General features: G+C 41.6%; 1 protein-coding gene across 5 annotated transcripts in view; it reads left to right on the forward strand.

Annotated features, from left to right (window-relative positions):
* The window catches only part of LOC125448084 (transcription factor COE2), a 246260-nt gene that overhangs the window by 179305 nt on the left and 40155 nt on the right, over nucleotides 1-26800 (forward strand). For all 5 annotated transcript variants that reach the window (XM_048523092.2, XM_059641079.1, XM_048523091.2 and 2 more), the window contains one exon: nucleotides 20341-20429. In XM_048523092.2, coding sequence (XP_048379049.1) covers nucleotides 20341-20429 — 89 coding nt within the window. The remainder of the gene's footprint in view (nucleotides 1-20340; nucleotides 20430-26800) is intronic.

The following is a 26800-nucleotide window of genomic DNA, read 5'->3' on the forward strand; positions in this document are numbered from 1 at the left end:
TCTAATGCTGCAATGTTTACTTGAAATGCATCATTACCCACAGCAGTGAAATGGGTATTGTAAAGTTTTATTAAGAGAAAAATGGAAAACAGCATCAAAATCTAAAAAGATCGTTGGCATTAAAGTTATAGTTGATTAATGCTAAAGTGCATGGAATTACAGTACAGCAATACAAAATGTGTTTTCTATTCCTCAAATCAAATCTGGCCACTTTAAGTAACAGTTTTTACCCTTTTATCTGGATGTCTCCTTGTGCCGTTAACCTTATTTTTCAGTCAGTTCTTGGTTTGGAAATGCAGCTGCTGGAAGTTTTGGAGCTAGTCTCCAGAAGTATTCCACCTTGTAAAATACTCTTGGAATGGAGGACAAATAGAGCTACAAAGTTAAGAAAAATGGAAAGAATTGCAGATGCTGCAAATCGGAGACAAAAATAGAAATTGCTAGAAAAACTCAGCAGATCTGGCATCATCTGTGGAGAGAAATCAGAGTTAACATTTTAGGTCAAGTAACCTTTCCTCAGAATTCTGCCAGAGTTGGAAAGTTGACAGGCTGGAACTGACCTGTTAAATTATTGGAAATAACTTGAGAATATTTCTAATGACACATTCATCGATCCACATTTCTGTGCAAAGGTGGACTGAATGTAGGGTGATCCAGTAACCTTGAGAGGAGCTAATTACATGGCAGTGGCTGACTGAATCTTAGAACAGAAACAAACAATGGATCATAGAAAGTGAACACAGCAAGGTGTAACAACACTGGTCAGCTGAAAGGTCCTCCATGTGAAACATCAACTCTGTTTCGCTCTCCACCAATACTGCGTCATCTGCTTAACACTCCAAAATTTTACAAACGTACAAATTAGGATCAGGAGTCAGGCATTCAATCACTTGGAGTTGATCTGACTGTGGCTTCAAATCTACTTTCCTGCTCCTAATTTTTGAACAGGATTTTCTGGTTGTAGTCATGCCACAAGGGAAAGTATCTTGTCAACACCCACCCTGCCTCGTCCCCTTATGACCTGTATGTTTCAAGAAGATCACCTCCTATTTTGCTAAACCCCACTGGATACAGAACCAGTCTGTCTAACTTTTCCCCCAGCCTAGGTATCAGGTGAGCAGATTTTTTTTCTGAACTGATTTTAAAGTATCTACATATTTTCTTGAAAATAAGGATTACAACTGTGCATTGTAGTCCAAATGTGGCCCCAACAATGTTCTGTGCAACTGTAGCAAAGCACTGCTCCCTTTACATTCTATTCCCTCTGCAATATATACTGCATTAGCTCTCTGGCCAACTTGGTGTGCCTGTATATTAATTTTTTGTTATTCATCTGTGAGGACATGCCAATCCCTTGTATTATAGAATTTTGTTAACTCTATTTTTAAAAGTGTCACTTTTCTGTAGTTCTTGTCAAAGTCAACAATTTCAAACATTCCTGCTTATGTTCTACCTACCAATCCTTTAGCACTGAACTGGCCTATTTATACTTTACCAAGCTTATTGCATATACATACGCAGGTAGAATGCCAAATCTTATGAGCAGAAAGTTTTGAAGCCTCTTGTAACCTCTCAGGCTCAAACATCCAGGTAACATATTTGAAATGTATCTAGACAGCGCCTTACCTTCTGGAAGCCAGGGGCATCATGTTTCCTCCTTGATCACCCCACCCAACCCCGTAGATGTCTGACACCAGAAAGAGAATGGCTCAGTGTTTCAGCAACCTCTCCCTCAAAATATATAACATGTAGAAGCATAGAAAAGAGGAGCAGGAGGAGGTCATTCGACACCTTGAGCCAACTCCACCATTCATTATAATTGTGGCTGATCATCAAGCTCAATACCCTAATCCCATCCTCCTACCACTCCCCCTCCCAATCCACTATATTTCTTATCCCCTTTGGCCATAAGAGCTATATCTTTTTCCTTCTTGAAAACATATGTTTTGTCCTCAACCACTTTCTTTGGGAGTGAATTCGACAGGCTCAGTATTCTGTGGGTGAAGAAATTTCTTCTCATCTCAGACCTTATCTTTTTAATATGATCCCTGATTCTGGATTCCCCCAGTATTGGGAGCATCCTTCCTGAATCAAATCTGTCAAGTTCTCAAGGCTATTGTTGGATGGTAGTGTCTGCCCAACATAAGGCTCCTTAATCCCTTCAAGGAGCAAGCAGTGAAGCTGAAAGGAAACCAATGGGACTGCACCTATGCTGGACAGGAGAGTGGATATGTACACCTATTGAATATGAAGGTCTCCACTCTGCTGTTGCGAGCGGCAAAGTCTTAGAAACATCTTGGGTAAGGGTGGCAGTTTGTGACACTGACGAAACTTTGTTTTTTGATACAGCCATTGGATCCCCTCCCAAATCAGCAGAAAAAAAGGAAAGAGCTTCATGCTTTGCACTGTGCTGAGGAGGAAGCATTGGCACATTCAGAAGATGCACTGTAAAGGCTTTCCTACCCACCCTCTAGGGCAGAGACATTCACTATCTAGGTTTGGCTTGGAATCACATTCTGATGAGCACAGCACTGACATGGTCCCAAAGCTCTGACAGCAAGTTGCAGTTGAGGTCTCTGACATTCTGAGGACTGTTGCAGAACAGGCCCCTACTGAGTTCACTGAAGATGATAAGCATCTGGACTTGGCCATTTCTGAGTTGATGGAGATGCACGAATAAAGAGGACAACATCTGGCAGTGGTGCCTGAGATCTTGCACACTCTGGGGTGAAAGGCCAAAGAGTCTGTCCAAGTAAAATCTGATGTTGTACCGATCTAAATTTCAAACAATCTCTGTTCCATCAGCAAATTTAGCAATCATATATTCAGCCCCTTCACCCGAGTCATTGGCATAGTTTTTTTGTTCCAGATATCCAGCATCCACAGTATTTTGCTTTCAGTGATCAAAAAGAAGGTTTTATATCCCACTGAATGATTTGATCTTGTGTTCAGCTGATTAGTGCTCTGAACTCATCTTATTTTTACAGTGAATTAATCCAGAGCTTTACTTGCAACAGCTCCATCACTGAATGTACAGAAAACTGCATGAGAGGTTTGAAAAAAATATCCAACAAGTCAATGACAGATGTCCTACAAGTCAGGTGTCATTATTCCTAAAAATTATAAATTAGAATGAAATAGTATTAAGTACCACTCTTGGAAGACCAGCTGATAAGAATTGTTTATATCTCTTCTGGGAGCCATGCGTCACCTTCGATATGTGAAACCATTGCTTTCGAACAGAGTTGGAAATGGATCCACATGCATGAGGATTTCATGGACATGCTTTTTGCTAAAATTTAATCAAAGCTATTAGACATGAGGCAGCAAGTTATGGCTCTATTGCTGTGATTCTTTTCTGCTCTGTCTGGCTATGTACTTAAGATAATAGCAACAACTTGTACTTATATAGCACGCTTGAAATGCCAAACCATCCAAAGAGACTTCACAGGTGTGTAGCAACACAGATTTTTATGTCAAATCATGTGAGAGATATTAGAATTGACGATGATGAAAAGCCGCTTAAAGGTTTTCTTAGGAGAGGAGAAAGAGGTAGAGAAAGTTATGAAGAAAATTTCAAGCTGCTGAAGGCAATCGTGTTAACACTTGAATGATGGAAAGTGGAGATTCATAAAGTTGCAGGAGTTGAAAAACTCTGAAGGATTGTAGAGATGGTGCGAGGGAGGGTGTTAAGTTCATGAAGGAATTTTAAAATGCAAGTCCCTGCTGTGCATAACCTTCTGGCGATCAGCCAGCCATTCTAGTGAAGGTTGGACAGGACTTTCTGCAAGTTTGGATACAAGCAGCAGAATTTTGGATAAACTCAAATTTACAGAAGGTGCAGGGTGGGCATTCAGTGACAAAACATTGAAATTATCCAATCTAGATCGTAACTACTATTTGTTCTATCCCAGAATGTTTTCAAAGCAATATTACCATAAAAATGGAAAATAAAGATGCATAAACAGTGACAAAAATGACAAATACAAAACACAGCATGAATTATAGATGGAACAAAATCAGGAGTAAGACAGTGGATTGAAATGCAGAAAAATATGTAAAGATCTAATTGTAAAGCATTAAATCTCAAAGTAACAATGAAATAGAAACAGGTAGAGGAGCTTGATTTTATACACACAGTAAGTGATGGGAAGTAAGAGGAATGATGCACAGCGATGGAAACATTTACTGTGGGAACAAGTCCAATTCTCAGGATAATGCTGCGGCTTTCTCAGGCTCAATCGTGTATGGATTAGCTGATTTTCTTCCAGTTGAAATTTGCATTATTAAAGTCCTAAAGCAAACATTAACACTCCCCATGGAGGATTAAGTGATGCTAAGTATAGTATTGACTATATTCAATGAGCTGCTCCCAGTCCAATTCCCCAATGCACACATCAGCTTGTCAAATATTTAACTTCATGCCATCCTGTAGTTATTAAATAAAATGTAATATAAATCTGACAAGAAATTCAGATACACTTCCCATTTAATTTGATGCAGGGATGCCACAGTGCAAGACGCTGAACCCATTGACTTTAACCTTTAGTATGTCACAAGAGTTTACCATTCCAAATGCACATTTCTCCCGTGGCACCTCTTGACACGTTTATATGTTGGTATGCATCCTTTGTTTTAACACAGAAACATAGAAAACAAATAATGTGCAATGAACATTCAGGAATTTCCACATTTCAGCTGGTCACCATTTACCATGAGTATTCTGCAGGCAGCTGTGATATTCTGTTTCAACAAAAATGTCATGACACAGCAATGAATCTGAAGATTGAGCACAAAAGGCTTGAAAGACATTTCTTTTATAAATTTAGCATTTTGGAAACTCTGAGGATTTAGCGTTAAACAGCATATCTATATTGTTATCAGTGTGAAAGTTGGGATGAAATTCAGAGCAAAGATAGAATGCCAGGTCAAGTTCTCATACATAGACTTGGGAATCATGTAGAAAATTACAAACCTAACTTAATGTATACATAATTGTCATTTATCAATGTATCTCAGAATACTTCACTAACAGTGAGAAATGTGGACAATTTCTTGCTTATGTGTTTGATTATAAAAAAAATGATCAGAAGTACAAAGAGATCTGCACTGGAACATTTGACAGCAGGTCAAAAGAAAAATGTATCTTGAGAAAAGTAATTCACAAAATCAATCAAATTCTCATGGTGAAAATCAAGCAGAGAACAAACAGAAGAATAGATTCAGAGTACAGAGGTGGACACAGGCATGCGCGGCTAGAGAGATTCATTCAGATCAGGTGTAGTGAGCTGTTGGAGAGATGGACATTCCTCAGGATAAGTACAGTGTGAGCTCATAGCATTGTTTATTCCTTCCAATCTTTCCTGTTAAACATTTGCAGATCAGGTACATCACAGATTACACAGAATACACTCTCCATTTTGCTTTCAGATATTCTGACACTTGTTCCAGTATATGTTTGCTGCAGTGTAAGACTTTCTCTGACTGACCATCTAGCTGAATTGATGTCCTCCTTGATTACATTTTCCAGTTTACCAACTTTCACTGTTGACTTGCCATATACCAAATTCATTTTCTGCCAAAGACCATACTCATTGAAGGTGAAATTGACCTTAACGTTGCCAGGACCTTAAGAACCAACTAAGACAAGATTTTCATTTTCTCTGAGCTGCATGTTAAATCTGGCTTCCAATGGAGAATTTGTAGTATGTTGCTAGGTCTTGCACTTTCTGACAGAGAAATACTAATTCCATTGATATGATCAATGTTTGCAAGCTTGAAGTCTATCTGTAACAATCTCTCCAAGGAACTGAAGGAGCTATTGACAAAGAAGAAAGTTGTTGAAATAACTCAGGCCGATATCCTATCACCAAGTCACCCTTTACTTGCACGTGTGAAGAGTCCTTAACACTGGTCCAGCTCCCTCAGAGCTAGCTTTCAGAGTGAGCAGAATCCCTGAGGCTCCTGTTTCTGTCTGTCAGCCAGGGCTCCCTGATTGGATCAGGTGGACAGCCCCAACCAGGGAACTCAGCTTCTCTGAGGTTCTACCTGCCTCACTTCATTATTATCACTGTAGCCCCTCTCCTCTGAGTCTGAGGCCTGGGCTGGTTCTCTTCTTTTGTACTCCTCCTGGGGTGTTTAAGCATCGGGTCAGGTTTCCCCAACTCTGCCTCTGATGCAGGTGGTGTGTAATGCACTGTGGCTCACGTCTTGTGCCTGGAATGTTTCTCCTCTTCAGGAAACAAAAGACTTTGAGGTGGTGACATCTATCATGTCCATCTCAGCTGTTAATATATGATGAATATGCATCGACTTTAGAAGATACTCAAATTCCCAGCTGGTGAATGATGGCCCTTTATCTGTGACCAATGCCTCCCGGAGTCTGTGTGTTGTAAAAGCTACACACAGTTTTTCTATCTTCGTCCCCCTGCTTAACAAACGAACACTTTGAATGTCTAGCCACTTTGAGTGGGCATCCACAATGACTAAGAATATTGAGCCCATAAGAGGAGCTGCATAGTTGACTTGTAACCGACTCCAGGGTTTACCTGGCCATTCCCATAAATGTGGAGTAACTTTTGTCCTTCTTGGCTCTCTGGGCACTGCCCTATCAATGCAGCTATGTCTGCACCCAATCTGGCCACCAGACATAACTTAGCTCTAACATCTTCATTTTAGAAACACCTGGATGACCCTTGTGAAGTTCAGCCAATATGTGGCAGCGACCTCTGCTCAGGACAGTCACTCTTGACCGCCATAAAAATATGCCAACCTCCACTGCGTTCTGGTCTCTCCGGGTCCAAAAATGTTTCATTTCTGGTTGTGATATCCTTTTGGTTTCCCGTAGTATCACCAGCTGTTTCAGTTTTTCCAAGACTGAGCCTTTCTGCGTCCAATGTATGATACCAGCTGCGAATGGAAGTGTGTCCAGAAAATTTAAAACCATTACGGCCTCTACCAGTGGTGGCATGACTGGTGGTTTATCTGCTGGTGGGAGGTGGCTCAATATACCCCCATTTGCTACTTAGCCTCTTAGACAGTGTTCCAACATGTAGCTAAGAGCAGCACTACTTTGTCCTCTTTATGTAGACCTAGTAGGTGTTTGTGGTCCGTTATTATTACAAATTTACATCCGTAAAGGTATTGATGGAACTTCCTGACTCCAAATAAAACCGCCAAATCTTCCTTCTCTATCTGAACATATTTACCCTCTACATTAGCCAAAGTCCTGAACGCATTTGCTCTTGGGCATTGCTCTCTGTGGGGCCACCTATGAGCTAATCCTACCCCGATACCGAACAGGGAGGCATCACATGTCAATACCAGATCTTGCTTGTGATCATAATGTGCTGATATCTGAGAGGGCGATAGCTGTTTCTTCATTGCCCTGAAAGCTGCGGCTTGGTTATGTGACCATTTCCAAGGCTGACCCTTTCTAAAGAGGTGATGCAAAGTTGCCAGGATGGAGGCCAGGTTACATATGAACTTGCTTGAAGAATTCACCAGCCCAAGGAAAGATGGAAACTACAGTACAGATATGGGAGCCAGGGTGCTTTTGATCACCCTCACGTCATCTTCCAATATGTGTAGCAAAGTCTTGTCAACTCTGTAGCCCATTTAGGTCACTTGGCATGCCTGCCTGGGAAAATGTCTATGCATTATGTCCAAGTTCTTTAAGTGCTCCTTATTGGTCTTCCCTGTTATTAGCACATCATCAAGATAAATGGCAATGTGGGATACACCTTGTAAAATCTTCTCCATTATCCAGTGAAAAAATTGCTTAGGCTGATAATACCCTAAATACCTGTCTCATACATTGGTAAAACCTTTGTGGATATTAATTATAGAGACCTTCTCAGAAATCCCATTTAACCGCAATTAAAAGAACAAGCTATATGAATGACAGGCCCCTCTGCCAGCTTTTATACAAATCCTCAATGCGGGGAACTGAGTATTTACCTTGCTGTGAAAAGCAATTTACCATTTACTAAAATCCCCACAAAGGTGAACCGATCCCTCTGGCTTCACAATTAGTCTGATTGGTGCTAGTATGACCAATCCGCAAACTGGACTGGTTTGATGATTAGAGATAATTTTTTTACTTTCTAGCCTTTGATTTCAGCCTCTACTTTTGCCTATAAGGAGAACTGCACTGGATGAGCCTTGCGGAATTGTGGAATTCCTTCCTGGTGAACATACAAGGTGGCCTTGACTCTTTTGTTAGTCCCCAGAAAATCCCAAAATACTTATGGTATTTCATTAGGACTTCATTCAGGCAACCATTTTCTACATGAAAAATGTTCAGCCAATCGAGTGGAATTTTTCTCAAACAATTTCACCCCATCAGGCTTGGTGCCAAGGCTTTTACTCCAGTCAGTGGTAACTGAGCCAGCTACTTCTCAAAAGAGGACAGAGACAAAGCTGGAGGCTTAATCTATGAAGATTACCTGGTATGGCTTCTCAGTCTAGCCATGGCTTTTCACAGACTTAAAGGTTGGAGTCCAGAGCGAATTTTGTTGAAGACTAGTTCCACAACACTGAACTGTCATGAGAACTAGGTGACCATTTAATCAGATGCTTTGCAGGCAGATCTCCAATCCCATTTGGTTCTGATTTGGATGTGACTAAGCAATTTAACTGTTCCAAAAAAGATGTAGGTGGACTTTCCTGAGTATACTGGTCTTGCTGTGTTTTGCTGTGGGCTGACCTAGAGTTCCTCTGTTTAGGATATACCCTGACTGAGGCTATGCAATTGCCTTCACTCAAGTGGTGTTCCCCAAGCTCAGTCGGACTGGTGACATATACTCTGTAACTCGTGCTCCGTTTGCCGCCTTTTCCAATGATAAAGCCAGTTGTAGCGCATGTTTGAAGTCCACTTGGACTTCAACTAGTAGGTGCTCTTGCATGGTTACGTCTCTCAACACCACTGAAATGACTCCACAGAGACCGGTATCCTTAACCCAAGTCACCCTTCACCTACACATAGACAGTCCTTGACACTGATCCAGCTCCCTCAGAGACAGCTCTCAGAGTGAGCAGAATCCCTGAGGCTCCTCTTTCTATCTGTCATCCAGGGCTCCCTGATTGGACCAGGTTAACAGTCCCAGTTAGAATTCAGATTCTATGAGATCCAGCTGGCTGATCTTGTGACAATCACTACAGTAGTCACATAAAAGCTATTGAGGAATTGAATGGACTGTTGTTGAGGGTATAGAATACTGTCTGAAATAACAAGTTGCCTGTCTTACAACTTTTAGTTTCCTAAACTATCAGTGTGATTCTGTTGGCAACAGCCTAAAATCTAAATCATGAAGTTACGGGCTCAAGCTCTGGTCTGGGAGATGAACAACTCATTCATACTTGTGCCCCACTGCAAAATCTGAAACTGAGGTGCTTTCTGGTGGTTCAGTTGGATCCCATGATGCTGATGGGAGAACATATTTCTTCATATGCTTGCCCACATTTCATTATCAACCAACACACCAATGATCAATTAATTGGCAAATCACTGCAATGCTGTTCATGGGAGTTTGCATGGTATAAACGACTGTGGGCTAACTATAATGAACCAATGAAAGTATTTCACATGCCTACTGACCTGCACTGGAGCCTGGTCTGGCAATATCTTGGTTTTATATTTCTCATCCTTGTTTTCATCTTTCACACTGCCTTGTCCTTACCTAGCTCTGTCATTCCTCCAGCCCGAGAGTGCTCTCACAACATTGCTTTCAACCAACCTTGGCCTCCCCAATATTAATCACTTTACTGCCTACCATGTCTTCAGCTTCCACAGTTTTATGGTCTGGAATTCCCTCCACAAGCCATCATATCTCTCTGTCTCTCTTTCCTTCTTTCAGGCTATTTTGATCAAAACTTTGGTCATCTATCCTCATATATGTGCCTGACCAAAAAATCTTGCTTGTTAACAGTCCTGTGAAATGCTTTGGAATGTTTTACGAGCTTTGAAGGAGCTACATCAATGCAAGTTCCTGGAAGTGAAGTGTTTTGAAACCACCTTGAGAAGAATAATGGAATGCTGAATTAATCCAAGCCATTTTTCGTTCCAAAATTTCTGCAAGTTAACATTGAGCACTTTGTCAAAACTCACTTAACATCAAAATAGCAGAACTATGATGATCAAGGGCATACAAGTACCTGCAGCCAGAAGCTGATAAAACAAAATTGAGAACAAATTATGCATTACATAACGTTAAACTGCTCTGGGTTTCAGTAGTTTCCTGTAATGATGCCATAAGATGCCATAATAACCCTTTGCGGAAATCAGTAAAAATACTTGAACACACAATTCAACAGCCTCTCCACAACGCCATTTACAAACAGTCACCAATCATGTAAAAATTGTGCAAAGGCTCTCGAGATTTAGTTGTACTGTCCCTATCTCTGAGCTAGGGAACCTGGGTTGAAATGTCACCTGCTCCAGAGTTGTGTCAGAACAATCCTGAACAGGTAGATTTAAAAAAATCTCAAAATATTATGCAATTCAGTCACATTTAGGAGAGATGCTTTCTCAACAGCAGATTTCCCAGTATGCTTTCAGTTGTTTACAATTAAAAAATTACAAAAAATTAAACAAATTGTCACTCATATCTATAGTAATCAAAAATTTTAAAATGCTCGATTTTCAAAATTTAACCCATCCAAAAACCAGCTGTCAGCAACAACCTTCAAACACAAAGCACAGGTCAAACACAGTGAGCCTTCCAAAGTCTTTAGAAAATCTTTTCTGCAACCATCTCACATTTGCTATCAAACCAAGCTCTGCAATGAAGCTTTTTCTCCATCATGAATATCAGAAGGTTAGGAGAAAATTAGTCAGCTTACATATGTGTTTTCTGTGTGAAAGATGTACAAAAGCTTTTCCATGTTTCCATGTGCCTGCCTAAGAAGCCAAGGATTCCAGTTCCTACTTTTCACAGAACTAGTACTGTGGCCACTCGGTTTGCTGTGCTGTTCTGCAAAATTGCAGCCAAATTTAATTTTCTCACCTGATCCCCAGATCCTCTAATTCCCCTTGTGTTGAAAAGATTTAGCGTTAATATGTTGGAATGGAGAATATGATTTGAGTTCCTGTTCCCCTGATCATGTGCTTGTTGGAAAGCTGACATGTTCAGATGTCAGGTCAGGCCAAGGATCAGGACACTGATGTCCTTAGCAGATGCGTAAGCACACTGAAATTCTCCAGCTCACTCATAGTCACTTGAGTGTGAGGAACTGACAAGACGGCCAGCAAAAAGATAAAAAAAAGGAGAAATATGGCAGAAATAAATAAGAAAACAAAAAAAAAGCTTTGAACAGACAGAAAATTAAATGCTTAAGTTCACAGAATCAATCTTCGGTTGCCTAGAAACCGTACCTTGGTGTTTTCTTTTAGGGGGCTATCAGAGGGAGAGAATGCTAAGAAATGGGTCTCAAAATCTCCACAAACTCCTGCCTTATGAATACTCTTAGTCTCACAAGGGGTTAAATGCAGTTACCCATTCCAGCTCTATAATTTCCCACTGGAGTGTAGCTGCAATTGCATTGCTGAGCTCCATCTGTGAGCTGTATGTTGTGGAGGCAATAATTTATTAGGACAATGGACCTGAGGAGCAGAACGGCACTAAACCATCCCAAACCACCCCACCCCCCCTCCCCCCCGCCTCACCTCCAGCACCACATGCTTGTGCTCTGGGGAGCCTTTTATCACCACAAGCTCTCCGGCTAGCATCCCAAACAGGATGATGAACATTCTCTGATGATGTAATTGCCACTGGCATTTCCTCCCACTGGTGAATTATTAAATTACTTGCAAGAATATATTTCTCAGGAACATTAAAATCACCACCTAGAGAATTGTTGGAAATTGTTAGCATGCTCTTAATGAATAGAATCTTCCCTTACTTGGCTTTTCAGTCATCATCTTCCTGAGTTGGTGCAACTATTTTGCAACGTACAGAATCTTTCAGTGTTCCAATATCTACAGGAATTCTCAGCTTCCACAGAAAACTTGGTGTGAAAAAAGTAGGAGAAAGTTCAGTGACTGATTTTCATGTTGATAATACGTCAAAAGGCTGGAATCACTTGAAAACAAGGACACCCCTGGGGGCTGGGCCGATCCCAACATTCAGGGCAGGAATCTCTCAGGGTTCAAGATGTGGGTCTGTGCTGATTGAGCTCACCTCATCCAGTTTACGTACAGGGTAATGATATTGGGCTGGGAAGAGGAAACTGTCTCCTTCCTATTCAGTGACTTCCTCTGGAAGATAAGAGTATTTGGTTGTCAATGATCAGGACTGGACTCAGTAATGTTGCCTGTGATGATGCACATATGATGAAAGGTGTCTGAGATGGTGTGATAGAAAACTGTCAGAATTTGTTTCACTGTTTTATAACAAGAGCCAGTGCCTTGAGGTTGGGAGAGAGAACTGGAAGCAGAAAAACGAGGAAAGCAACTTGGATTTATAAAGTATCTTTAACATAGAATACAACATAGTCTGCACCGGAGACAATGGGCTTAGTGATCGAGGGTGAATGTGCATTAATCAAAAAAATTGAGAAGACATGTTTAAAAAAAAGCAAAGTCCTGAGATTCAAAGAGAGCAACAGAGGTCACTGCCACAAATGATGAACGAGCATTTTCAGCTGCACCTTCCACATTACCAGGATATCTTAAACACCTCCACAGCTGAGTGTTATCAATATTTCTATTGAGACAAATGCAACAGTCAAATTGCACACTACAAAGATCCACAAACAGTAATGAGGTGAGTGACAGAGAATCTGTTTTTTTGTTAGTTAAGGAACACGTGAACTTTAAACAAATAGTTCTACCACAGGAATGGTGGAGTAAATGCCCTCATTGCTGTATTATTCAATGCTGTACTACAGTACAGGTCGGTCTCTCTTATTCTACTTAAACAGTGACACGGGATCTTTTATGGTTCTGCAATAAGACAGGATGTTGTTTTATTTGCAAGATGGCATTTGTTCAGCAATGACTGAAGGTCACCCCAGAAACATTACTTTTGTAAGTCCAGCAGAAGACCACAACTTCTCAGAGTCTCAGTGACATCTCAGAGGCAAGAACCCAGCAATTACATCACACTGTCAATTCGAATACAGGGTTCAGAATGACAACTGATCTGTCATAAAGTCCAGTTGGATTTGCGACCTTTTAAAATTATGTAGACATATGTGCCAAACTGTTAGTAATGCTAAGATTACATGGAGCAATTGGGTGTTTAGGTATTCTGAGTATCAGCTCGTCAAGTTGTGGATGTTATGAATAGCCTAGATAAATTAAGAGTATTCTTAAGGCACTGAGAAGACAGTCATGTATTGAAAAGAGTCCACATTACAGAAGAAGTGATGCTGGACATCTTAAAATGCACAAAGGTAGATAAATCCCCTGGACCCAATCAAGTGTATCCCAGTATATGGTGGGTAGTTAGGGAAGAAGTTGCAAGCTTGCTATCAGAAATTTTTGTATCATCGACTGCCACGGGTTAGGTGCCAGAAGACTTGAGGGTGGTTAATGTAGTGCCATTATTTAAGAAAGGCTGTGAGGAACAACGGATACATTTTTAAAGGGGATTCTAAGAGATAGAATCTACAAAATTTGGAAAGGCAAGGACTGAATAGGGATAGTCAGCATGCCTTTGTTCATCGGAAATTTGTGATTCATCACAAACTTGATTGAGTTTTTTGAAGACGTGATCAAGAAGATAGGTGAAGGCAGAATGGCAGGCATTGTCTACAAGGTCTTTAGCAAGGCATTCGACAAGGTTCCTCATGGTCGAGTACTGAGTAATTTAGATCACAAGGAATCCAAGGACAGCTAGCCAATGGATTACAAAATTGGCTTGATGGGAGGAGACAGAGATTGGTGTTTGAGGATTGTTGTTCAGATTGGAGGCCTGTGATCAGCAATGTGCTGCAGGGATTGGCACTGGATCCACTGCTGTTTATCGCTTAGATAAGCTATTTGAATGAAAATATGGGAGGCATGATTAGTAAATTTGTGGATGAGACCTAACTTGGCGTTAAATTGACAGTGAAGAAGATCATCTAATCATGCAATTGGTGCTTGATCAATTGGGCCAGTAGGTTGAGGAATGGGAGATGGAGTTTAATTTAGATAAATGTGAGGTGTTACATTTTGGTAAGACAAACCAGTGTAGGACTTACACAGTTGATGGAAGGGCCCTGTGGAGTGTTTTTGAACAGAGGTACAGGTACGTAGTACTTTGCCAGTGGCGTTACAGGTCGACAGGGTGGTGAAGAAGGCATTTGGCGCACCTGCTTTCGTTAGTCAGAGCACTGAGTCCAGAAGTGGGGACATCATGTTACAGATCATTATTAGTAAGGCCACATTTGGAGTACTGCGTACAATTCTGACTTCCCTGCAAAAGGAAGAATGTTATTAAACAGGCAAGGGTGCAGAAAAGATTTGCTTGGATGTTACTGAGATTGGAGGATTTAAGTTATAAGGAAAGCCTGATAAGCTGGGACATTTCTCCCTGGAGCACAGGAGGCTGAGGGGTGACCTCACAGAGGTCTGCAAAATCATGAGGGACACAGATAAGGTGAATAGCCAAGGTCTTTCTTCCAAGATAGGAAAGTCTGAAACCAGACGGATTGGGTTCAGGTGAGAGAAGAAAGATTTAAAAGGGACTTGAGGGGTGGCATTTTCACACTGAGGGTGGTGCATGTATGGAACAAGCTGCCAGAGGAAGTGGTAGAGGTGAGTACAATTCAAACATTTAAAACATATTTTGTCAGGTACATGGATAGGAAAGGTTTAGAGGCACACAGGCGAAATGCAAGCAAATGGGACAGGTTCAGTTTAGGAAATCTGGTTGGCATGGACAAGTTAGGCCAAAGGGTCTGTTACCATACAGTATGACTCTATAAGTGTATTAGCTCCAATTCATACTTGTTGAATGGAACACGCCTTCTGTTTGGAAGTTCAATCACTAGAACAGTAAGGCAAAGGCCTGTGATTGACAGAACCCACTCCTTCTGTTTCTGTTTGTCATGTGCTTCCAGTCCCAAATGACTTCATTGGATTGTATGGGATGGGGATGTGTATCTTACATGGCTTCTCATGCAACTTTCCAGCAAGCACAGCGTTTGTTTTTCTATTCATTTATAGGATGTGGTTATCGCAGGTTGGGGCAGTATTTCTGGCCCATTCCTAGTTGGTTTGAATAGGTAGTGGTGAGCTGCCTTCTTGAATTGCTACAATGCCTGTTCTGCAGGCAGATCTCCAAGCCCACTTGGGAGGGAATTCCAGGATTTTGACCCAATGATGCTGAAGGAACAAAATATATTTCCAAACCAGGATGATGAGTGGCTTAGGGTTTAGATGATTGGTGTTCAAAATGCACAATTATGTTTCTTTCTGGTAAAGGGTATTAGGTATGGCTCCAACCATCTGAGACATTTTCTACTGATTTCCACTAACTTACATTATGCTCGCAACCCTTGATGCTGCTTTTGACTAAATGATTACTTCAGGTTAAGGGTCATCATCTTGCTTATTACTAGAATTGTGTTTTGCTGTCCAAAACAAAGAAGTTCAGCAAAGGAACTCATCACATCAGTTTCTTTTGAGCTGTCCAAACTTCAGAGATAAGAACTTAAGAAATTGGAGCAGCAGAAAATCATCTCATCTCTTGGGACATATTTTACCATTCAACACAATCAAGCTCAACACCATTTGCCGAAACAATCCTCATTAAATTTGATCATTCCCTCAGCCTTGAAGAAACTCAATTGCAGAGCATCCATAGTCCCCTGGGTTTGAATATTCACAACACTCATTTGTCCTCATGTCAGTTCAAAGATTATGGCTTCTGCCATTTCGTTTATTCTGCCAGGTGAAGCAGCCTTATTCCCAATTTTTTTCCTCTCTTTCCTCTACAAGGAGTCAGCATGCCCTGAAACTCTGCCAAAAATGTGGAGGTGCCAGTTTTGGACTAGGGTAGACAAGGTCAAAAATGACACGACAACAGGTTACAGTCCAACAGGTTCATTTGAAGACACAAGCTTTTGGACTCTCACTCCTTCTTCAGGTGTCAGTAAGAGAGGTGGCATCAGACACAGAATTTGCAAGCAAAAGGTCAAAGGGTCATAGAACTGATTCAAATATGTTGAATGAACCCAGGATGGCTGTTAAATCTTTCATCATTTAGAAAGGATTAATATGCAAATTCCAGAATTTCTTTCCTGTCACTGCCCTGAGGTGACTAAAGGCTTTGTCAATTCCATCAGTATACCAGAGGTGACATCCCAGGTTAAACAATGCATTTTAGGTCTACGGCCTTGTTTAGAATCTGGCTGTGCATCAACTTGGAGTCAGATCGGTTTCATTTCCAAAGTAGGAATTTATAAAATGCCACATTGATGTCTACAAATAATATGCTTTTTGATCAAAACAGAATGTATCTGCAATTACAAATCTGCAAATGTAAATTCATCCCACAGATTTACTGTGTGTTGTGTGTGTGTGTGTGTGTGTGTGTGTGTGTGTGTGTGTGTGTGCGTGTGTGTGTGTGTGTATGAGAGAGAGACGAAGTGTGTGTGTGTGTGAGAGAGAGAGAGAGAGAGTGTGTGTGTGTGTGTGTGTGAGCGAGAGAGACAGAGTGTATGTGTGTGAGAGAGTGTGTGTGCATGTGTGTGTGAGAGAGAGAGACCGAGTGTATGTGTGTGAGAGAGTGTGTGTGCATGTGTGTATGAGAGAGAGAGACAGGGTGTATGTGTGTGAGAGAGTGTGTGTGCATGTGTGTGTGAGAGAGAGAGACCGAGTGTATGTGTGTGAGAGAGTGTGTGTGCATGTGTGTGTGTGAGAGAGAGACAGAGTGTATGTGTGTGAGAGAGTGTGTGTTTGTGTTTGTGTTTGCGTGTGTGTGTGAGAGAGACGGTGTATGTGTATGTGAGTGTGTGTGTGTGTGAGAGAGAGACAGAGTGTATGTGTGTGAGAGTGTGTGTGCATGTATTTGTGTGTGTGTGAGAGAGAGACAGTGTGTGTGTGAGAGAGTGTGTGTTTGTATTTGTGTGTGAGAGTGTGTGTATGTGTGTGTGTGAGAGAGAGAGAGACAGACACAGTGTATGTGTGTGAGAGAGTGTGTATTTGTGTTTGTGTGTGAGAGAGAGAGATAGAGTGTATGTGTGTGAGAGAGAGTGTGTGTGTGTGAGAGAGAGAGAGAGACAGAGTGTATGTGTGTGAGAGAGTGTGTGTTTGTGTTTGTGTGTGAGAGAGACAGAGCGTATGTGTTTGAGAGAGAGAGAGTGTGTGTGTGTGTGTGTGAGTGAGAGAGACAGAGTGTATGTGTGTGTGTGCGTGAGAGAGAGAGAGACAGAGTGTATGTGTGTGAGAGTGTGTGTTTGTGTTTGTGTGTGTGTGTGTGAGAGAGACAGTGTATGTGTATGTGAGAGTGTGTATGTGTGTGTGTGTGAGAGAGAGAGACAGAGTGTATGTGTGTGAGAGTGTGTGTGCATGTATTTGTGTGTGTGTGTGTGAGAGAGAGAGTGTGTGTGTGTGTGTGTGAGAGAGAGAGAGAGAGACAGAGTGTATATGTGTGAGAGTGTGTGTGTGTGTATATGTGTGAGAGAGAGAGAGAGAGACATGCACAGTGTATGTGTGTGAGAGAGTGTGTGTTTGTGTTTGTGTGTGAGAGAGAGAGAATGTGTGTGTGTGCGCGTGCACGCACGCGCGTGTGAGTGTATAGTATGGTGGGGTGACCTCTAGTGTGACATGAGCCCAAGATCCCAGTTGAGGCTGTCCTCTTGGGTACCCAATTTAGCTTTCAGCCTCTGCTCAGCAACTCTGCATTGTTGTGTATCCCAAAGTCTGCCTTGGAGGACGTTTATCTGAAGATCTGAGGTCAAATGTCCTTGACTGCTGAAGTATTCTCCCGCTGGGAGGGTGCATCCCTGTCTGGAGATTGTTGCACAATGTCCATTCATCCGTTGTCATAGTATCTGCATGGTTTGGCCAATACACTATGCCTTGGGGCATTCCTGTCTGCTGTGTATGAGACAGACAATGTTGGCTGAGTCACATGAGTATCTGCTGTGCACATTGTGCATGGTGCTGTTACGTGTGCTGGTAGTATCCATGTCAAAGATATGATATATCTTGCAGAGGATGCCATGGTGCATGCACACGCACACACATATATAAATCTATGGGGTGAATTTGCATTTGCAGATTTGTGTTTGCAGATACACTCTATTTTGTTCAAAAAGCACACTACTTGTAGATAGTCAATGTGGCATTTATAAATTCCTGCTTTAGAAATGAAACCAGTCTGACTTGATAGAGATAGTAGAAACTGCTAGGAGAAACGGGGATAACAAGGTGTAGAGCTGGATGAACACAGCAGGCCAAGCAGCATCAGAGGAGCAGGAAGGCTGATGTTTCGAGCCTAGACCCTTCTTCAGAAAATTCAGAAAACGGCCAGATTCTAAACAAGGCCGCACATCTAAAATGCATTGTTTGACCTGGGACATCACCTCTGGTATACTGAGGGAACTAACAAAACCTTTAGTTATCTCAGCGCACTAACTTGAAAGAAATTTTGGAATTTGCACATTAAACCTTTCTAAATGATAAAAATTTAACAGCCGTCTTAGGTTTGTTCAACATATTTGAATCAGTTCTATGACCCCTTTGATCTTTTGCTTGCAAATTCTATGTCTGATGCCACCTCTCTTACTGACACCTGAAGAAGGAGTGAGAGTCCAAAAGCTTGCGTCTTCAAATAAACCTGTTGAACTATAACCTGGTGTTGTGTGATTTTTGACCTCTGCCATAAAGGTGGTGGAGCAGAATCAACCCCCAAGTTTTAAGAGGGATTTGGTGAAATACTTGAAGAGGAAAAGCAGCAGAGCAAAAGACAGGAAGTAACTGAATTACTGCTTTTGGCATGATGAGCTGAAAGGCATATGTCTACACTCTGTGAAGCTTCAATGAGACAAATAGGAAATGTTGTTCGAGATTCATAAAGCATTAGTACACATGGAATACAATAAGTATCTATAAATAAATCTAAAAATTTATCATAAGCAGTATTGAGTGAGGGCCTTGATGCACTCGGAATAGGACCAATGCAGCCCAAGTTAACTTCATGTACGATCCTTGCAACAAGAAATAGCAACTAAAGAATCTGAAATATTCTTTGACTTGTGATTTTATGTGTATCCCTGACTGACCTTAGAGATTTTCGAATCAATTTGTTCAGAGTTATTACACACCTCTGGATCAGGTGGGAGTTGAAATCAAGGCTTCCTTGGCTCAGTGGTATGGACACAAGCAGTGCAACACAAGAGTCCCCTTGGTAGATATTAGCATCTCACCACCAGCTGATGCCCTTATGTCATGAATTAGGGACCACTGAAGGGCATCAGTCTGCCATCTTCCACAATTTGATATGTCCAACAGATAAAGGAGTCAGAGCAACCTTTCAGCTGAGGCAGGGGGAAACCTTGATTCAAGATAATCAGTTCCTGATTAAGAGACTGAGCACTGGGCAATGATGGATGTTTGCTGAGATGTCCTTCCCTTGCATCAAAATTTCTATCCCTTATCTCAATAACCTCCAATTCAGAAGCCAAAGACCCACAAAATCACATCTTGATCCTCCATGATCCGAGGTGTCCACGTGGTAGCAGCCACAACCTCCTCCTTGCCACTGTCATGTCCAAATGCTGCCAACCTCTGATTGGTTGGCAGTTCTTACTCAGTGGGACATCTGTCCCCAGCATTCTAATTTCAAGTGAAGGACCTCTTGGTAGCCTCAGTAATGCCTGATTGACCAAAGAATTTTGTGGACTTCACCTCAAAGAGTGCATGTGGGTCTGCATCAGCTCTCCAGCCAGTTGACAAGATCCCTGCCTCCGCAAAATGAATTCACCAGTATTTCTGAGTATGGAAGGTATAAATGTGTGAGGTACTTGTATCATTTCTAGTGAATGCTTACGCAGCCACACAACCTGCTAAGTTCTCAAAGTGTGTCAAGTGACACACTAAACATGCACCTTGTTGACTTCAACTCTGAAATTTCCAATCTGGATACTAACTGGCTTCAAAATTTCATCTTTATGCTCTTATCCCACTAGGCTGATCAGTGAGATTAAGGTAACACCCACCCAAGATCAAAGAAGACTCCTAAATTAACGAGCCTTACTTCTGACTCCTTTCAATTGTGATGTCCTGCTTTTCAGTCTTCTCAACTGAAAACCAAAATCACAAGAGTTTGATGGTGTGATAGACAGTGCACAATAAAATTCAACCTTGCAGCAATTAATATGATTAATTTCTCTTTGTTTCTACAGCACTGAATGAGCCCACAATAGACTATGGCTTCCAGAGACTGCAGAAGGTCATTCCTCGGCACCCAGGTGATCCAGAAAGACTAGCAAAGGTTTGGAGAAATTGTGTTTACGAAACATTGCAGATTATGATTGTGCCCACAAACAATGTGTATAATCCACTTGTGTTGCATTCAATTTTGAATTGAAAATTATAGACAGGTCTCATAAATCTTATAGGCTGAAGGTATAACAAGTCACCATTCCATTCCTCTCTTCTGAAAGCAAAAATATCTAATGTCTTGAGGTATTCCTGATAGAAGAACTCAGATGATATGAGCACTGAATCATGGAAGGCTCTTTAACAATTTTGGGGGAATTGGAAGCCCAATTTTTCATGATGTCCAGTCACATACAATTTTCTCAGCAAGTTCACTTGTTGCAGTTCAGAGCTGGCATTCCCAAATATGCTGACAGCAACGGGAAATAACCCCAAATGCTGTCCTGTATGAGATCAGCCAACTGGTGATATCCCAAAAGTGTATCAGCGATGTGATCACATATTACAGTGCAGCGGTTACCTGCATTAACAGTTAAGGAGCCTGAAGGCTGAATGGTATGATTATGGTGAACCTCATGCTTGAGTAGAAAGCTGACACCAGCATAACACCATCCCAGATCAATTGCATTATGAACAAATAGTTAAAGATGAAATCACTGAAAAAAGCCAAGTTGTCTGACTCCTTTTGTAACATCCAGCTGTGCCAATACTGTGAAGGGCATCACTGCTGCTAGGTGGCACAAACTAGGAGAGACTTGACACTGAGTACTATTCTTGGAAATGATCTGTGCAGTTTGCCATACTTTCTGAGGAGGTGAAAGTAAGTCTGTGCTGATGAAGCAGGCTTAATGGGCCAAGTGGCCTTCTCCCATTACATAGTTCAGTCTAAAGATGTATAAGTTAGGAAGACTGGCCAAGATAAATTGCCCATAGCGTTCATGGATGTGCAGACTAGGTAGGTTAGCCATGGGAAATACCTGGTTACAGGGATAAGGTAAGGGTATGGGTCCGGGTGGGATGTTGTTCGGAGGGTCAGTATGGACCCAATGGAACCATTGGATTCTATGATTCCAAGTAAGGTTTCAAAGCTTTATTTTTGTGTTGACAATTTTGGTGCTTATTCAGGCCATTTTAAGATTCAGACTCTCCTTTTAGTTCACCTATGCCTTTCCATTGGTCTTTTCATGAAAAGGGCAGGCCTCTTAAACATCATCAACCATAAATATTAGTTTCATGGTGAAATATAGTCAAAGAGAACAAGCATTGAACTCAAAAGCCTAGGTTCCAAAAAGCTTAAAATGAAAAGTCCAGAGAGGAATGGCAACAGGGGATTACATGAATTTTGCTCCAATTCATTGTTAAGAATAAACTATTCATTTAGGAATGTTGTCAACTGGAGGAGGGTCCTTTGAAAATCAATTCAGTTTTAATTGGATGCCTGAAAAACTCGCACTTGTCTGTTTCAGCACTATGGACAGTTCTGAATCAAGTGATCTTGAGATTTGTTCTTAGGATATCAGAAATGTGGAATGACTAGAGTCTGCTCACATTGCTAGTGTTGACAAATGTTCGACATTTATGTTTCCTTGGAAGGAACATTTAAATTTTTCTAGTGTGTCATCATTTAGTACATGGCTGTAAGAAATCTATCACTTGGTCTGACATAGTTAATTGCTTACATCACTCAAAAACCTGGGTGTCCAGTGTGGCTTTCAACTAAACTTCTAACATATGCATGATTAAATTGTGATGAATCACTGCATCCATTTAGCGATGTTTGCTGCTAAAGTTGACGTATAAAATTTATAAAAATATCTAAAACCAAATATATAACACCAAAAATATATTACAGTGTGTTTGACAGTTCATAGATAATGCAACCGTTGGCTGGAATGAACATTTTTCTTTTCAACTATTTATTTCCAAAACTCATTTCATCTTCTCAATTTTCATGGGAGAAACTGGGTTTACAGAAAATATTTAGAAATGATTGAGCAAGACTCCATTGCTGAAAAAAGCAGCCAAACACCAGTTTCTGAAAGCATTCAAAATGGGCAATAAATGCTGGCCTTGCCACAGCAACATTGACATCATCTTTTTTTTAAAAAAACACAGTAGAGAGAAGGATCTGTTAACTCAGCAGTTGGCATTCACTGCACGAGTGTGCATTTGATACTCATTACTCAGCTTTGGGGTCGCTAAGTATGAGCTCTGCTTCAAACCCATCCTCGACACTTTTGAGCCAGTGCAGAAATCAGGAGTCACCTACAAGTTATCAATGTTTATTCTGGGAGTGCAAAAGAAACAAAGCAGGTCTTGCAGCATCTGTGGACAGAGAAACAGAGTTAATGTTTTGAGTTCAATATGACCTCTTCAAACAGTTCATTGAATTGCGAAGATGTGTCATTCTGAACTTGAAACATTAACTCAGTTCCTCTCTCCACAGATGCTGCCAGATCTGCTGAACTTCTCCAGCATTCTCTTATATTTGTTTCAGATTTCCAGCATTTACAGTATTTTGCCTTATGAGCTCATTCATTTTTTTCCAGGTAGAGTGTAATAAAAGTTGGAAGTACTCATTTGACAGTACAGAGCTTGACTATTTCTGAAAAATAAAGACACATTTTGTCCAAGTTTTTTGTCTTGCAATCAACAGGACAATTCACAAGAATACCAGATCGGAAAAGCAATATTTATACTGCATGAGGAGGCTGCTGATTGGTTGGCAAGTGGACTCTAACTGGTCATGGTGTGGCCATGCAGAATGAACCCATTCATGCTGATTGACAGTAAACCGCCAAGCTTTGTTTACATTTCAAGTCAGGCAGATTGACTCTGATTACCTTCATATGTGAGCCAGTGAATGGCTATTACTTTAATAATGCAGCCATCATTTGAAATGGATATTTACAGGGGAGACCTGCACCATCAAATTAGACTTTTTTTCTTCACAATGGGCAACTCCAATCTGTAGGGTCACCTTTCCTCCTTTATTGTTGCTTCTTGGACATCAAACAATGAATGAAAGGGATTACCAAACTACAGTCAGCAGCATTTCCATTGATCCTGGAAATAGCCAATCTATTCCTGACCTTTGGCCTGCTATGCAGGTGCACAACAGAAGTGGGTGAATGAGATGAACTTGGATTAATGAATCAGGTTAGCTTATTTGGGTTCAACCATATTGAGTTCCCATAGTCTTGCTTTGGAATCATGTTATTTGATCCATTGCTCTCGTGATGAGACTGAAAAACTAAGGTTGTAGTCTATGCAAATTTTAAGATGGATCATCTTTTTGTTTAATTCTTGGAGGTAAACAAAGCTGGCAACACCACGAAATAAAAAAATGAGAAAGTTTGAGAAAGTAACTATGGATACATAACTGGCATAATGGCAGGAGACAGAGTGATTGCTCTTGGGACTGGAGGCCTGTCACCAGTGGTGTTCTGCAGGGATCAGTTCTGGATCCTCTTTAGTTTGTCATTTATAGAAATGATTTAGATCAAAACATAGAAGGTATGGTTAGTGAGTTTGCAGATGATGCCAACATTTAGAACATAGAACATAGAACATAGAACAGTACAGCACAGAACAGGCCCTTCAGCCCACAATGTTGTGCCGACCATTGATCCTCATGTATGCACCCTCAAATTTCTGTGACCATATACATGTCCAGCAGTCTCTTAAATGACCCCAATGACCTTGCTTCCACAACTGCTGCTGGCAACGCATTCCATGCTTTCACAACTCTCTGCGTAAAGAACCTGCCTCTGACATCCCCTCTATACTTTCCACCAACCAGCTTAAAACTATGACCCCTCGTGCTAGCCATTTCTGCCCTGGGAAATAGTCTCTGGCTATCAACTCTATCTAAGCCTCTCATTATCTTGTATACCTCAATTAGGTCCCCTCTCCTCCTCCTTTTCTCCAATGAAAAGAGACCGAGCTCAGTCAACCTCTCTTCATAAGATAAGCCCTCCAGTCCAGGCAGCATCCTGGTAAACCTCCTCTGAACCCTCTCCAAAGCATCCACATCTTTCCTATAATAGGGCGCCCAGAACTGGACGCAGTATTCCAAGTGCGGTCTAACCAAAGTTTTATAGAGCTGCAACAAGATCTCACGACTCTTAAACTCAATCCCCCTGTTAATGAAAGCCAAAACACCATATGCTTTCTTAACAACCCTGTCCACTTGGGTGGCCATTTTAAGGGATCTATGTATCTGCACACCAAGATCCCTCTGTTCCTCCACGCTGCCAAGAATCCTATCCTTAATCCTGTACTCAGCTTTCAAATTCGACCTTCCAAAATGCATCACCTCGCATTTATCCAGGTTGAACTCCATCTGCCACCTCTCAGCCCATCTCTGCATCCTGTCAATGTCCCGCTGCAGCCTACAACAGCCCTCTACACTGTCAACGACACCTCCGACCTTTGTGTCATCTGCAAACTTGCTGACCCATCCTTCAATCCCCTCGTCCAAGTCATTAATAAAAATTACAAACAGTAGAGGCCCAAGGACAGAGCCCTGTGGAACTCCACTCACCACTGACTTCCAGGCAGAATATTTTCCTTCTACTACCACTCGCTGTCTTCTGTTGGCCAGCCAATTCTGTATCCAAGCAGCTAAGTTCCCCTGTATCCCATTCCTCCTGACCTTCTGAATGAGCCTACCATGGGGAACCTTATCAAATGCCTTACTGAAGTCCATATACACCACATCCACAGCTCGACCCTCATCAACCTTTCTAGTCACATCCTCAAAAAACTCGATAAGGTTTGTAAGGCATGACCTACCCCTCACAAAGCCGTGTTGACTGTATTTGATCAAGCCATGCTCTTCCAGATGGTCATAAATCTTATCCCTCAGAATCCTTTCTAACACCTTGCAGACGACAGACGTGAGACTTACCGGTCTATAATTGCCGGGGATTTCCCTATTTCCTTTCTTGAAGAGAGGAATTACATTTGCCTCTCTCCAGTCCTCAGGTACGACTCCAGTGGAGAGCGAGGATGCAAAGATCTTCGCAAGTGGCGAAGCAATTGCATTTCTCGCTTCCCAAAGCAGCCGAGGACAAATCTGATCCGGGCGTGGCGACTTGTCAATCTTAATGTTTGACAAAATTTTCAGCACATCAGCTTCGTCTATCTCTATCCATTCCAGCATGCACACCTGCTCTTCAAAGGTTTCATTCACTACAAAGTTCGTTTCTTTCGTAAAGACAGAAGCAAAAAACTCATTTAGGGCTTCCCCTACCTCCTCAGGCTCCACACACAAGTTCCCTATGCTATCCCTGATCGGCCCTACTCTTTCTTTGACCATTCTCTTATTCCTCACGTAAGTGTAAAATGCCTTTGTGTTTTCCCGGATTCCTTCTGCCAAGCCTTTCTCGTGCCCCCTCCTGGCTCTCCTCAGACCATTTTTGAGCTCCTTCCTTGCCTGCATGTAATCCTCTCTAGCTGAACTTGATCCTAGCTTCCTCCACCTTATGTAAGCTACAAATCTCTTCTGAACCCTCTCCAGGTTGATAATGTCCTTTCCATAAGTTTGAGAAATTAGGTACATTTATACAAGCAAACAGAATCAAGCATCAGACAAAGAAGGAAGAAGAATCTGAAGCTTGAAGGCCCAAACAGCGTAAGCTTGGAGTCCAGAGGCTGTAAACAGTGGTATCCATTGACCAGTGGGACTCAAGCTTGACTGATTTTACTTGGGAACATAAATGTTGTTTATTTTTGGGGAATATTTCAGAACTGGAAATAGTCACTAGTGTTTTGCTAAATCCAAAGTGAGTTTGATTGAACACATTTGGAGTTAGTGTTTTCCAACAAAGAGTGAGCCATGTTCTCGTTGACATCTCGTGATATGTCTGTGTCCCTGTTCAGTTCCAATGGTCTTTATTTGTAAACCTTCAACATGAACCCTAACGATGTCGTCTTCAGTCAGGAATCTCCATCCTTGTCCCAATAACCGCCGCATTCAGATGTCAAAATCTCAAACAAGGGGCAGCAGATACACGGGAACACCAGCCCCCTGAAAGTTCCCCTCCGAGCCCCTCACCATCCTGACTCAGAAATATATTGCTGTTCCTTCAGTGTTGCTGGGTCAGAATCCTGGAATTCCCTCCCTAAGGAGATGGACTGCAGTGGTTCAAGGAGACAGCTCAGCCCCACCTACTCAAAGTAACAGGAATGGCACTGAGCAACTAGGGACGGGGGCAAGGGATCTTCATCTAATGATCAAAAGGCTGAAAAATGGCAGGCGGAGTTCAATCTGGATAAATGGGAGATATTGCATTTTACTACAATAAACAAGGGTAGGGGCTTATAGAATTAATGGTGGGCCTTGGATAGTGTTGTAGAACAGAGGGACCTAGGGACGTATGTACATAATTCTTTGAAGTTTGCATCACATATATACAG

Source organism: Stegostoma tigrinum, chromosome 40, assembly GCF_030684315.1.
Source record: "Stegostoma tigrinum isolate sSteTig4 chromosome 40, sSteTig4.hap1, whole genome shotgun sequence".
Taxonomy (NCBI): Eukaryota; Metazoa; Chordata; class Chondrichthyes; order Orectolobiformes; family Stegostomatidae; genus Stegostoma; species Stegostoma tigrinum.